At 41.7% G+C, this 13,407-nt stretch overlaps 1 protein-coding gene across 1 annotated transcript in view; it reads right to left on the reverse strand.

Annotated features, from left to right (window-relative positions):
* Positions 1-12,197, reverse strand: part of itga8 (integrin, alpha 8) — a 219,576-nt gene extending 207,379 nt beyond the window's left edge. The window contains exons 1-6 of the mRNA XM_078235261.1: positions 11,772-12,197; positions 11,336-11,466; positions 9,233-9,333; positions 8,493-8,616; positions 6,458-6,519; positions 4,865-4,910 (exon numbers count right to left, since the gene is read on the reverse strand). Of these exons, the coding sequence (XP_078091387.1) occupies positions 4,865-4,910; positions 6,458-6,519; positions 8,493-8,616; positions 9,233-9,333; positions 11,336-11,466; positions 11,772-11,938 (631 nt within the window). The 5' untranslated portion in view covers positions 11,939-12,197. The remainder of the gene's footprint in view (positions 1-4,864; positions 4,911-6,457; positions 6,520-8,492; positions 8,617-9,232; positions 9,334-11,335; positions 11,467-11,771) is intronic.
* Positions 12,198-13,407: the final 1,210 nt, after the last annotated feature.

Genomic DNA, 13,407 nt, shown 5'->3' on the forward strand with positions numbered 1-13,407 from the left:
GTTAGCACTGCTGCCTCACAGCGCCAGGGACCCGGGTTCGATTCCCGGCTTGGGTGACTGTCTGTATGGAGTTTACACATTCTCCTCATGTCTGCGTAGGTTTCCTCCAGGTGTTACAGTTTCCTCCCACAGTCCAAAGACGTGCAGGTTAGATTGATTGGCCATTCTAAATGGCTCCTTAATGTTAGGGGGATGTCACGGGGATTACTAGGGTAGATATGTGGGGTTACGGGGATAGGGCTTGGGTGGGATTGTTGTTGTTGCAGGCTTGATGGGCCGAATGGCCTCCTTCTGGACTGTAGGTATCCTATGATTCTATTCTACATGGATATGCACAGTACTAGGGGAGGTACCAAACTGGAATTTTTTTCAATGCAAAAGCAAAATACTGTGGAATATCTGAAATGGAAACAGGAAGTTGCGGAAATCAACAATTCAGCAGAGTTAACAGGCCAGATTTCACAACAGAAACATGAGCCTGATGTCGAGACCATTTTTGCATCCTGACCCTCTATTGTGCAACGAGCTTTGTGCCATGTGACCAATCAGTGACTCACCGCTGTGATCACCATCCAATTATGGACTGCTAACCTCTAAGACACTAAGGGGCAAGTTATCTTGGCCAATCAACCTAACCTGCACAACCTAACCTGCACATCAGCCAACCAGATTGCAGATCCAGAACTTAGTGACATCTCAGAATTTAAACCAATCTGACCCCACAGCCCATGGGCTGGATTTCCAATTCTGGGTTAGGAACCTGGTCGGAAATTCTGCTCCGGATCCGGACGCCATGTCATGTCTGATCACTGACACGGTGCAATAATTAAATGGAGATCAGCCAATTGACAAAGGGGCAGAATTAGTGCCCAATTGGCAGTGGCTTTGAGGTGGGACACAATCCCTGCATGCTCTCTGAAAAGACTTGCGGCAGCTGTAACTGGGCCTGCTACTTTCTGTGGAAATGGTAGTCTCGGGAGCTGAATGAGATCAGGCAATGTGGCCAGGGGAAGACGGGCACAAACAGTCCTCAGATTTTATGATGTCTTCCTAGAGGCCATCAATATGGCCAAGAGGCGACAGATTTTCTTCCCGACACCTGGCCAGAAAAGTGCCCCTACGATACCTAACGAAGGAGGTGAGCAGTTGTGGAATTACCAGAGGGACGTGGAACCAGTGCTGTAAGCGCTTCAGTGACCTCATAAGCTCTGGAAAGGTGAGTGGAAAGCAGCACCTGGGTAACAAGCCTCTTAACCTACCAGGCTGAATATCCATAGTGTTCCCTAATGTAGTCAGAATGAATGCCCAGTTGTATCACTGAGATGTCAGCCACCCTCACATGTGGATGAGAGTGAGCAGGGGGCATCACTATGGAAATCAACAAATCATGCCAATATCATGCTTTGAAAGTTGAGGGACGGCAACTAAACTCATGTATCAATCTCTCCTCATGCTGCAGGAGAAGCATGCTTGGAGATGATGCTTGAAAATGTGATGAAATGCTGACTGCAAAATGCCATCCAGGTCCAGAGCTGATCCCTGGAACAACCTCAAGTGCCATTCAAGTGGATAGAGCTGTGAAGAAGGCCCATAGTGTGTTAGCTTTTATTAACAGGGGGTTGGAGTTTAAGAGCCGTGGGGTTATGCTGCAGCTGTACAGGACCTTGGTGAGACCACATTTGGAATATTGTGTGCAGTTCTGGTCACCTCACTATAAGAAGGATGTGGAAGCGCTGGAAAGAGTGCAGAGGAGATTTACCAGGATGCTGCCTGGTTTGGAGGGTAGGTCTTATGAGGAAAGGTTGAGGGAGCTAGGGCTGTTCTCTCTGGAGCGGAGGAGGCTGAGGGGAGACTTAATAGAGGTTTATAAAATGATGAAGGGGATAGATAGAGTGAACGTTCAAAGACTATTTCCTCGGGTGGATGGAGCTATTACAAGGGGGCATAACTATAGGGTTCATGGTGGGAGATATAGGAAGGATATCAGAGGTAGGTTCTTTACGCAGAGAGTGGTTGGGATGTGGAATGATCTGCCTGCAGTGATAGTGGAGTCAGACACTTTAGGAACATTTAAGCGGTTATTGGATAGGCACATGGAGCACACCAGGATGATAGGGAGTGGGATAGCTTGATCTTGGTTTCAGATAAAGCTTGGCACAACATCGTGGGCCGAAGGGCCTGTTCTGTGCTGTACTGTTCTATGTTCTAACCTGGATGCAAAAAAATTCAGGGAGGTAGTAACCTTCACAGCTCAAGATAAGGGGCTTTCAAGGGGGCTGTGAGCCACCAAGTTACTGCGCACCGTAGCATAAATCTCTGAGACAATCTGACTGGAGAGGCACGGTTTCCTCCTGCACTGTACTTCTGCCACCTCCAGGTAGCCAACATTTGGACAGCCCAGCCAATGTCTTGGGTGCCACATTCTTCTCCTTGCAGTCCCTCACTGTGCTCCTCTAGCCTGCTCCTAACCAGGGGGATGTCTCTGCTGAGGCTCCTTCTCGCTGTTCTGCCTAATGTCAAAGTAGCCTATTCTCACCTCCAGTCTCAGAGCTGCCAGTAGGATGTACAGCTGGGCTTCCTTTGCCAACCTCTACTGCCCCAGTGAAGTCAGTAGTCTGACACCCCTCTCAGGATGCCAACCTCTCACCAGTGAAAAATACAAGCCTCTTGGCACCAGCCCTGACAACTCTGTGCCACTGGTTGAACAGCTGAGTGTGATGTCCATCTTTTATATGAGTTGACCAGTGCCTCCATTAGCCCTGAAGACTGCCTGCTGTATGCACCCTGACATGTCCCAGACACATGTCCCTCATGCCTGTTGTTTGAAAATCCCAAACTCCTCCAATGAGGCCTGTTAATTGGCTCCATATGTAGCTTGACAGTCACTTAGTTGATGTTGTGGTGTACTCCAGACATTCATCCCTCCCATTCAAAATAGTTTTGCATTCCAGAAGCGGCTGGATGCAGGAATACAATTTTCAAATCGCAACCACACCCATGCACACTCTCACCAGCAGTTGAAAATCCAGCCCTGTGTCCCACCTACTGATCACATCCCAGAATCATGCAACCCCGGACCAAACAGATATGGAATAATCTCTATGGCGTCATTTCTGGTTCAATCACATTCTGACAAATTCTGGCCTGTAGCCATCATGACACTTTGCTCACCAATTCCACTTATGTGACAAAAAGTACTATTCATGTTAGAACACAGTAAAGAAAATTAAACAATTTGCGAAACAAAAAACACAAATAGGCAGAGGGATCTTGATGTACAGGTACACAGGTCACTGAAAGTGGCAATGCAGGTGGGGAAGGTAGTTAAGAAGGCACACGGCATGCTTGCCTTCATCGGCTGGGGCATTGAGTTTAAAAATTGGCAAGTCATGTTGCAGCTTTAGAGGACCATAGTTAGGCCGCACTTGGAATATAGGCCGAAATTTTACGATCTTGCTGAGGTGAGGCTCATAAATCCCGCCCAACGGAGATTTCTGTTCTGCAAGCCTCGTCCACCCCAGTTCTGGCATGCCGGGGTGGATGAGGTATGCCAGTAAAATTCCAGCAATAGTGTTCAATTCTGGTCACAACACTACCAGAAGGAGGCTTTGGCGAGGGTGCAGAAAAGATTTACCAGGGTATTGCCTGGTATGGAGAGCATTAGCTATGAGGAGAGGTTGGAGAAACTTGGTTTGTTCTCATTGGAACAATGGAGGTTGAGGGACGACCTGATAGAAGTCTACAAGATTATGAGGAGCATGGACAGACTGGATAGTCAGAAGCTATTTCCAAGGGTGGAAGAGTCAATTACAAGGGAGCATAGCTTTAAGGTGTGAGGGGCAAGGTTTAAAGGAAAAGTATGAGGCAAGTTTTTTACACAGAGGTGGTGGGTGCCTGGAACTTGCTGCCGGGGGAGATGGTGGAAGCAAATATGATAGTGACTTTTAAGGAGCGTCTTGACAAATACATGAATAGGATGGGAATAGAGGGATATGGTCCCCAGAAGGGTAGGGGATTTTAGTTCAGATGGGCAGCATGGTTGGTGCAGGCTTGGAGGGCCGAAGGACCTGTTCCTGTGCCATAATTCTTTTTGTTCTTTGTTCTCTTTGTTCAAATTGCTAATACCATCTGTCAATTGCTACAAAAATTCAATTTCCCTACATTTATAGGGTTAACATATCAATGTGAACTGTCCTGGCAATCTCAAGACTAGATGTTGTCCCACCCATTTACAGACACACCCAGATCCCTGTGGCCTGAAGTCTGGGGCAGTTGAGTTCTGATTTGAGGAACAATATGTGCAACAGACACGCAACACACATTAGGGCAAACTTGAATTCTCCTGCATTTTGAAGTGTCCCATGCTATTTAATTTATGAGCCAACAGTAGCTTTCTTTGACTTATCGGCAGGTCTGACTTAACTAAATAGCATCAATATTGCTGTTAGTTCGTGTTTAAATAACTGGAACTGTGAGAGTTATTGAGACTGTATAAATAGCACAGATAAAAAAAACCTAAGATTGCTCTCAGCAGAATTGTTGCAATCTTTGGGTGAGTCTACATTTTAACATCAATTGTCATTTTACACCACTGCTGGACCAACATAAGTGTTTTGCCCCATGCTGATCATTATTGATTTATGAACAAAAAAAACAATAAAGAGACTAATACTAAGCAGTCACATCAATAAATAATAAAGTCAAAATCGCATTACACCCTCTAAGTACCTTGAAATCTGGATGATTGGCAACCGTGCTAAACTAATGACAACCTTGTGGTTCTGCAATTATCCTGTCATGTGCACAACTGTGCTTATCCTTTTCCCATTTTGAAGGAAATTTAAGAAGGATATCACTTGTTTACCTTGCCAGTAAAAGCTGCCGGGTCCTCCAAGCACCAGATTCCCATTCTAGATAAATCAAATCATTTTGCAAATTCAATTTTGTTTTAAAACATGAAACATTGTCATCAATGTAATGTTACTCTCTACATGTTGGCGACTTAAAAAAAAGGACATACTTCATCAGGAAAGCATAAATATATTAAACAAATATTACTATACTGAGGATATCATTAACTGAAGAATAGCAGGAAGTGATTATGATCCTGTCTGTAAAGTTTATTGTGTTTGACATGCTATCACAATACAGTAGGTTCAATATGTTCTGAGGGACATGCAAAGTAACATAATCTTTTGCACACAATATCAGAAAAAAACTCCAGATGTCTGGGAAGGCTAATTTTTATACCCTGCTTCATAATAGTATCATGCTTCTTTCTGTTTAGGTTGGCATAAATTGCTCTAAAAGATATGAGCAACACTGGACATATAGAACGCTAAAGAGCTGTGAATCGATTGAATCTAAAACAACAGTGTACCACAGCTACTGAATTTTTGTTTCTAACAGCTGCCTGGACATGCTCCAGTCTTCAAGGTTTCATGTTCAGTAGTTTCATGGATATTGAAAATCTGCGGTGTGTGATTCCATTTTCAATCTACTCATTTTACTTACTGCAGGCAGGTGCATGCCCACAAATTGCACACTCTCTCATAAGCCTCCTACTTTATCTCTGCTTAAGGTGTTCCTTTCCAACCAAAATAACATTCTTGCTATCTATACACACATAATCGCCTTTGAACTATTGTACTTAAAATTAATTTATAATCACTTGCACTTACATACTTCTCCCTCAATAGAAATTTTGTAAAGGACTGTCCTGAAGACCTGAATAGTTGGCATTTCATACTGTTGAACTGTTTCTTTTTCCTTTTTGTAAATGACTAAAATAATGGTTCTTCCCAATAAGTGGATTTGGATGCAAGATGATCTGTTAATGCAGCAAACTTCATGGCAAAGCCATCTAAGTCAAGCATACAGAGTTTGATTGGATATCCACTGCATCTTGATATTAAATAGCTGTCAGTTCACTCTCTAGAGAAATCTTACGAACGAAATGCGGCCCAAAAGGATATTTGATAACAACATTACAGTAAATGCTGCACTATGATAACCATAAAACAACATAAAGCTTTGGTCATTTAGTTTTTTTTTGACAAAGAGTTCATTCAAACTATATATGTTTTGGCATTTCTTCTTTGTACCCAAGACTCAACAGCAAGTATTATTTACATCCAGGCACTTATTGCTTTACTATTGGAAAAGCCACAATACCAAAAAATTATATCACCATCTAAAGCTAACAAAATTGCTTCCGTTGCTTTCAACTGACCTTTGAATTTTTACCAACTGTCCAAAAACAGCTCACTAAGGATTTAAATGGTATTATCAATTTCTTGGCACAAGCATTTGTATAAATCTAGCACAGGATGCAACTATTTCTGACTTATGTGCTTGGCGTGTCTTTCCTTTTCTCAACATACACAGACAGTATGTAGTTTAGGATATCTGTTACATTTTCTACAGTAAACAAAATAAAATGCAATGACAAGTTTACCTGGGTAAAATCAAGACTAAATCCCGCTTGACAAAAACCTTGCCCTTCCGGATTCGCTTGATCTGAAACAGGTATAAAATTTATGTTGCTTTCATAAATTGCAAATGCTTTCATTCATTTTTGCCCAAATAGTATAACATTAACAGCTCTTAAAAAAGTTAAAGGATACAGGTGCGCCAGTATGCATTCCCATTTTTATTGATGTTTGGTGCAAATGTCAGACTATCAGCTTCAGATGGAGCAATATGGGCCATTGCAGTGTTATCCAACAAGTTCCCTTCAGCTACAGGCTTCATTCCTTTACTGAAGAGACTTTCATCCCCACAACCCTGGCTGAAAATGTCATAAATTGTCTGATGAGAATAGTGTTCAACTTCCTGGTTGCTATTTGCTTGGGGTTTAAACACTTCCTCACATACAGTATACTATAATTCTAATTTCATTGAAGTGCTTGTTAGATCTCTTTGTTTCCACAGAGAGTCCGGTTCTAAAATTTCAATGGCTTTATTCAGCACCCAAAGGTCGACATAGTTACACTTCTTTAGCTGTTCCCAAGGCAAGAGAAAGAGAGAGAGCTGTTCGTGTGCTTAGTTCATATACCCATGACATCACTCGTCTTAATCTCATTGATGCACTTAAATTGCACTGGAACCGGGGCTGAGGTTGTCCCTGACTGGTGGTCGGGAAAGCATCATGACATGACGTGAGACGTCACGGAGTCATGTAGGCTGCAGGCCCGAAATCGGGAGGTGGTGGCAGCCATTTTGCACGGGGAGATGTTGCCCGGCTTCACGATCGAGGATTGGCGCCGGCAGAGGGGGAGATCAGGTTCCACCCCGAGATCAGCACCGCTCCTAGTGCAATGCAGCCCCATCAGTGTTATTCTTAATACACAAGTGCTGCACTGCAGAAAATTATCCCCCATGTTCGTGTTAGTGTAAGTTCACATAGTCGTGACTCTTTCACACAAACTACTGAAAAGTACCTATAAGTGGACCTCTGACCATGGCAGCTTTTGACCTTTGATTGGCCAGATTAATCACTGTGTTTGCTTGGAGCCCCAATTAGAGTATCAAGGATTTGGATCCTCAAGCTAAGATGGAAAACACTGGAAAAACTCAGCAGGTCCAGCAGCATCTGTGGAGAGAGGAACAGAGTTAATATTTGGCATCTGCATGACTCTTCTTCAGAGCTGCTTTGATCCTAGCTTTGACTAACTCACCAACTTCATCAGACAAGTCATGGAATTTCCATGCAGTTGAGGAGTGTTGAATTTGAAGAAAAAAAGGCATAGGAGCCTGTTGAGTTACACTGAGAGTTGCTATGGCCTGCATTCCATCCTCCTAAATGAAAAATATTGTAGAGCACTTGACACCACCATGTTGGCAGCTGGAGTAAATGTTTCACCATTATCTGGCTTCCTACCTCATGCAACACAAGTTCCGATGAAGCAGAGCTTTTCTTGAATCTTGCTTACTTAAAGTGATCTTTTTCTACACCCTAGCTATGACTGTAACACTACATTCTGCACTCTCTCCTTTCTTTTCCTATGCAGGTATGCTTTGTATAGTGCACAAGAAACAATACTTTTCACGTATATTAATACATGTGACAATAATAAATCAAATCAAAAACTTCTCTAGAATGTTTGCAATGTCCTTAATAATGAATGTAACTGCATTTCCATCACTAATTGTATTTGCATATTCTACACATTTCCTAGCACATGACAGTTTATGTTGCTAGCAATACTACCTTAACGTATACACGTTGCTTTCTGGTTTTATTCCGCTGACATAATGTTGCACATTGCACCACCTCTTCTAAAATATTTTCCAAGCATTGAAACATATGTGAAGAATTTATGGTTGCACATTTTTAGCAAATGGTCCAACTTTAAATATGGGCCAGTTGACATTTTGCAGCAGGTAAAACATAGAAAACAGGCACAGCACAATCATAGGAAGTAGTAAAGTAAAAGTGAATGTTTTAAATTAAACAGAAATGTTCACTTGGTGTTAGTTACTCAACCTACCAGAACGACATGGAGAATATTCTGCGTAGGCACTGAAATTCTGAACCGCCACATAACAGGTGCCAACTGGGTCTTTTTCTTGAGTCAATTTAAAGGTTCGCCAATTATACAGAGGGGCACACGCCTATTGATCAAAAATGTATCAATTAACCCAAAATATACAATAATTGCCTTTTCTTACAATGCATGTGCAATTTTTTTTGCCAGAATGGCACACCTATTTCCGAATCAGTTACATGATAACTTATTCTGACCCATGTAAAAGGTTAATGTTTGCAATCATCTCTTTTTTAACATTTTTATGAATATGAAAAGACCTGACTACACAAATATGATCCCACTTCAGATGCAATATTATCTGAAGTTAGTCATCGCATAACTGACTGATAACTGTTTCGTTCAACACTCATTCCCACCAATGTCTAATTTATTTACCTAGCTGATTCATGGGGCATTTGCCTAATGGATGCTAGTTGAAGCGTAATTCCACCATTACAAAAAGAGATGAAATGATATAAATAACAAGAAGTTGGATACTGTGTAAAACTTTAGTGACTTGCATTTACATTGCATGCCACATTTTAACAATGTAAACCTGAAACAATATTCAACATAAATGCTTATATACCACTCAAATTTCCGAAGCAAGAACCAGTAAAATAGTCGCCTATATATACAATATAACAAAGGACACATCTAACTGATCGAGATGTTAAATCTTACAATACCTAACTACTTACCACAACCTTTCCTTTGTGTGATTTAACTGTTGCCCCAAACCATTGATTGGATTTAAATTCAATAGGTTCCTTTGTGCCATTAATTCTGGTGGTTCTGTTGCCTAATATGTGACAAAAAGATTATTATGCCTGCGTTTTGAGATCTTCTTTTCCTCACAGACAGCAAAACATTCATATGGAAATAAAATCACAATGTTTCATATTTTGTTTTAGTGGGATCACTTGCAGGTTAGGAACATAAGAACATGGGAACATAGGAGTTGGCCATTCAACCCATCAAGCCTGTTCCACCATTCAGTTAGATCATGGCTGATCATCTTGTATCATGGCAACAGAGTGCACTGTTGCCTTGTGATTATATTTTATCTGTTTTACCACTTTGCAATTGTGTATCCTTGAAGATTATCAACCAGAAACATTTGTTATTTTAGTGTTTTATTTTACTATGTATGATCTACCTCACAATTTCAATGTAAAACATAAAAAATACTGCTTTTTCAATAAGTACTGTTTATAACTCGTGTTTGTTATTCTACAACCCAGTTCTTAATTCATAATGAACAAATCAAATACATGATAATTTTCTCCACTTACATGGCAGTTGTGATAATTAATACACATTTTAAAATGCTAAATGATAAGTTATACAACTCAATGTTATTACATTGTTGCTAACTGAATATAGATTTTTCTAATTGCTTTTTGTTTTTTCTTTAAAAAAACGGAGTAAAAACTGGTTCAAGATTTAATTATGTGTACACACAACCGGAGACATCTCTCCAACTTTGTTTAACATATACTTTGCAGATGTCAACATAAAAGGAACCATCTGTTCAAAAAATCAGCTCAATTATGATGCTTCTCAGTCTTTAATAAAAAGCAGACAATTCTTCACCCCCCCCCCCCTTCTCATTTTGAAGCAAACTGATTTCCCACATGTTCATCCTTCCCCAATTTCATTGCCTGTCCATGAATTTCTTTATGAATTGTCAGGCAGGAGGAGTTGCTTGACTGCACTTCTGCAGCTCTGTTTCAAACAGCTAATAAAAGAAAGTTGTCAACAGACGTTAAATTCAATTTGAAGAGAGTGTTTGCTTCTGCTGTTTCACAACTATCAGAAATCATACTCAGCAATCTCCCATCCCTGCACCTCACCCCTCTCCAAATCCTCGGACATGGATCCTGCTACAAGCTGCTCTGTTTAGTTACTCCTTTGCCAAGACTTACAGATCTTTAACAAGATACCTGGAAATTTATACAAAAACAAACTGACTGAGCAGTGGCTTTTATATATTTCTAAGATAGTACTTTTCACAACTAGGACTCAAGAATTTATTCATAAGCATGAATTTAAACTATTTTTTTTACCGAATAGTCCGTTTTTTTAAAAAAAAGATTCACATTCAAAACCAAAATGTCTTTTAGCACAGAAGTTAAGTTTGTGAAGTGTGCGTAAAACTTCCAAACAGCTATTGGAAACTCTTAGGCAGTGGCCAAAATAATTTATCTATTCTCACTCGGTGTAATTAATTCCAAGTCATTTAACCTGAGATTACATTTCATGGGGCCAAATGTTTCATATGCCATTAAACTACTGCCAAATACACATGTTTAAAGAAGTAATTCTGCTCAATATCAGTTTTGAAAAGGACAACGTTTAAATTGTCAAATTCGGTTACTGAAGGTTCACTGGAGGCTCACTTTATTTATTATTAGTCACAAGTAGGCTTACATTAACACTGCAATGAAGTTACTGTGAAAATCCCATGGGTTTAGGGCTTAAAGCTATGGTTATAGTCTTCACTTTGCATTTTTTTTGTACCTTATATTGGTCATTAAGCAAAAGAAGTGGAATTAAATGTGCATTTTTTCAAGCTGAACAGCACACACCCAGCTTCTCAAACTGTCACTGTGGTCCTATATGTAGCTGCTAAGTGACAGTTTCATAGGAGTTAGCTGGGATAAATGAAATGCAAGTACGCAGATTTCCTGGGAGGGAGGGTAGGGGCATTTTTGCTGCATAGATTAGGGGTTTTAGATTAGGGCAGAGGAAGGAACAAGTTAAAGAACTGGGGCAAGAGCTGGATGCTTCTGCACACTTACTGGATTTGTCGAAGGGGATCTGGCTGCAAGTGGCACCTCCTGCTGCCCAGCTGCAGAAGTACACCGCTCCCCCTTCCACGATCCAGGGCTGGCTAGTGTTGGCTTTTGGAGCTCCCACAAGGACATTTACTCTGAAGACAACAACCCCGCCAACAAGAGAGGGAGAGAGAAAATAATCACAAGACAGGTTTAAAACAAAATCAGAAAGTCAACATCAACTAACTCCAAATGCACAGCACAAACTGTCTCCATCACATCATCCATCCTGAACCACTGGGCTGGATAGTAACCATCTCAATGATGGAGCACACACACACGTTACAGATTGTTCAAACTAACTTCACAACAACAAGGTGTGGAGTTTGGCAACTCTTGAAATCCCTGTTTTCGCGGCACGTTGTTGAAACAGAAAGTGGGGAGTGAAAATGTTCCTCACGTGTTCTGATCAGGCGAGTAGAAATCCACCGAGTATCCGAAGTAGCTGCCCGGGGGTCCGCTGTACACCGCCGGCCGCAACACATCCAGGTTGAAGGCGACACATCCCGGGAGCAGCAGAGGCAGCAGCAAGTGGCAGACAACCGCCCGGCAGCGGCGGGAGGGCATCGCGGATCGGGGCACCGTAAAGCTGGGTCAGCAGCAAGGGGCAGGATGAACCTCAGCCCTGTCAGTGTGGGTGCAGGGATCACCCAGCTGAGAGGTTAACTCTCGGACTTCCTCTCTCTCTCTCTGCAGATGCTGCCGCACAGCCTGGATATTCCACTGGTGAAATGAGACCTGGGGCACTGTGTCTGAGAGTGTGAGTGAAACAGAGTGAGTGTGAGAGAGAAAGAATGAGTGAATGTATGTGAGAGTGTGTGAGTGAGTGTGTAAGAGAGAGAGTGTGTGTAAGAGTGTGTGAGAGTGTCTGAGAGTGTAAGAAAGGGTGTCTGAGAATGTGTGAGAGTGTCAGTGTGTGAGACAGTGAGTGCGAATCTGAGTGTAAGTGTGTCTGAAAGGTGTGTGAGAGTGTGTGTGTGAAAGTTTGTGAGAGTGAGTTTGTGTGAGTGAGAGAGTGAGTGTGAGAGTTTGAGTGAGAGTGTGAGAGTCTGTGTGAGTGAGAGAGTTTGTTTGACTGAGTTACTGTGAGAGCCCAGTCTGTCAACCGCGCTTGCTGTGTGCTAACTCAGACCTTGCTGTATATTTCCTCCCTCGCCTCCTGTTAATGTGGACAGCAGAGGGAGGCGTCTTCCTCACACCGCCCGCGTCATTAAGAAGCTGTCCTTTTATGGTGGGAAAGAGCCTCAAAATTAATCTTCAATCCATCTAGACCTCAGAAGAAGTGCGATCTTCCCACTCCCAGCGCCGCCCAGCCTGTTCCGAACAAACGATTTGTAATCTCCTGAGTGTTTCACTGATGTGTTGCCCTGAGGGATGGAAGGAGCGCTGCTGTAACGTTTGCGTGTTAACTGTAAAGAGGAAATCGACCCTATCATTCATCCTAAAGTACAAGAAGTTCGATTTTGATTGTCAAGTTGTTTAATTAATTTAACATTGCGGAAGGAGGTAGGAATTAGAAAAAAGAGTATTGATCCACTAATGCTCATTGCAGAGTAATCTGCTTCATATTAAGGACCTCGCTTGCCCATTAGAACCTTCCTCCTATTTTCACGACCAGATCGTGGTCATTTGAAGTGAGACTCAAATATAGTTTTATAACAGCTGCCAAAATAGATTTTATGGGTTATAATTCTATCTAATTTTCCCTACCTTGGTACTAAGACGGCAGCTGCTCAAATTCTCCTCCGAGCGATAGACACAATCTGTCACTTACTTTCACAGAAGGGTGGTTGTACAACTCAGGTATCCATCCAGTCAATAACCTAAATACCTAATGCATTGAAGCAAGAGTGGTTTAAGCACCTCCCGGAGACAAAACTCCTGTCCCTTGCATTTTACTTTCCATGAGTTTAATATAATTCTAGCCAATAAAAAAACCACATTTGAAAGGTGCCCATTTAGTCCACAGAATTTACTGGGAACTTTAGGAATGAACTCTTGATACTGTTTAATGTTGTAAGACTTAATGTTATACT

This window comes from Mustelus asterias, chromosome 2 (assembly GCF_964213995.1).
Source record: "Mustelus asterias chromosome 2, sMusAst1.hap1.1, whole genome shotgun sequence".
Taxonomy (NCBI): domain Eukaryota; kingdom Metazoa; phylum Chordata; class Chondrichthyes; order Carcharhiniformes; family Triakidae; genus Mustelus; species Mustelus asterias.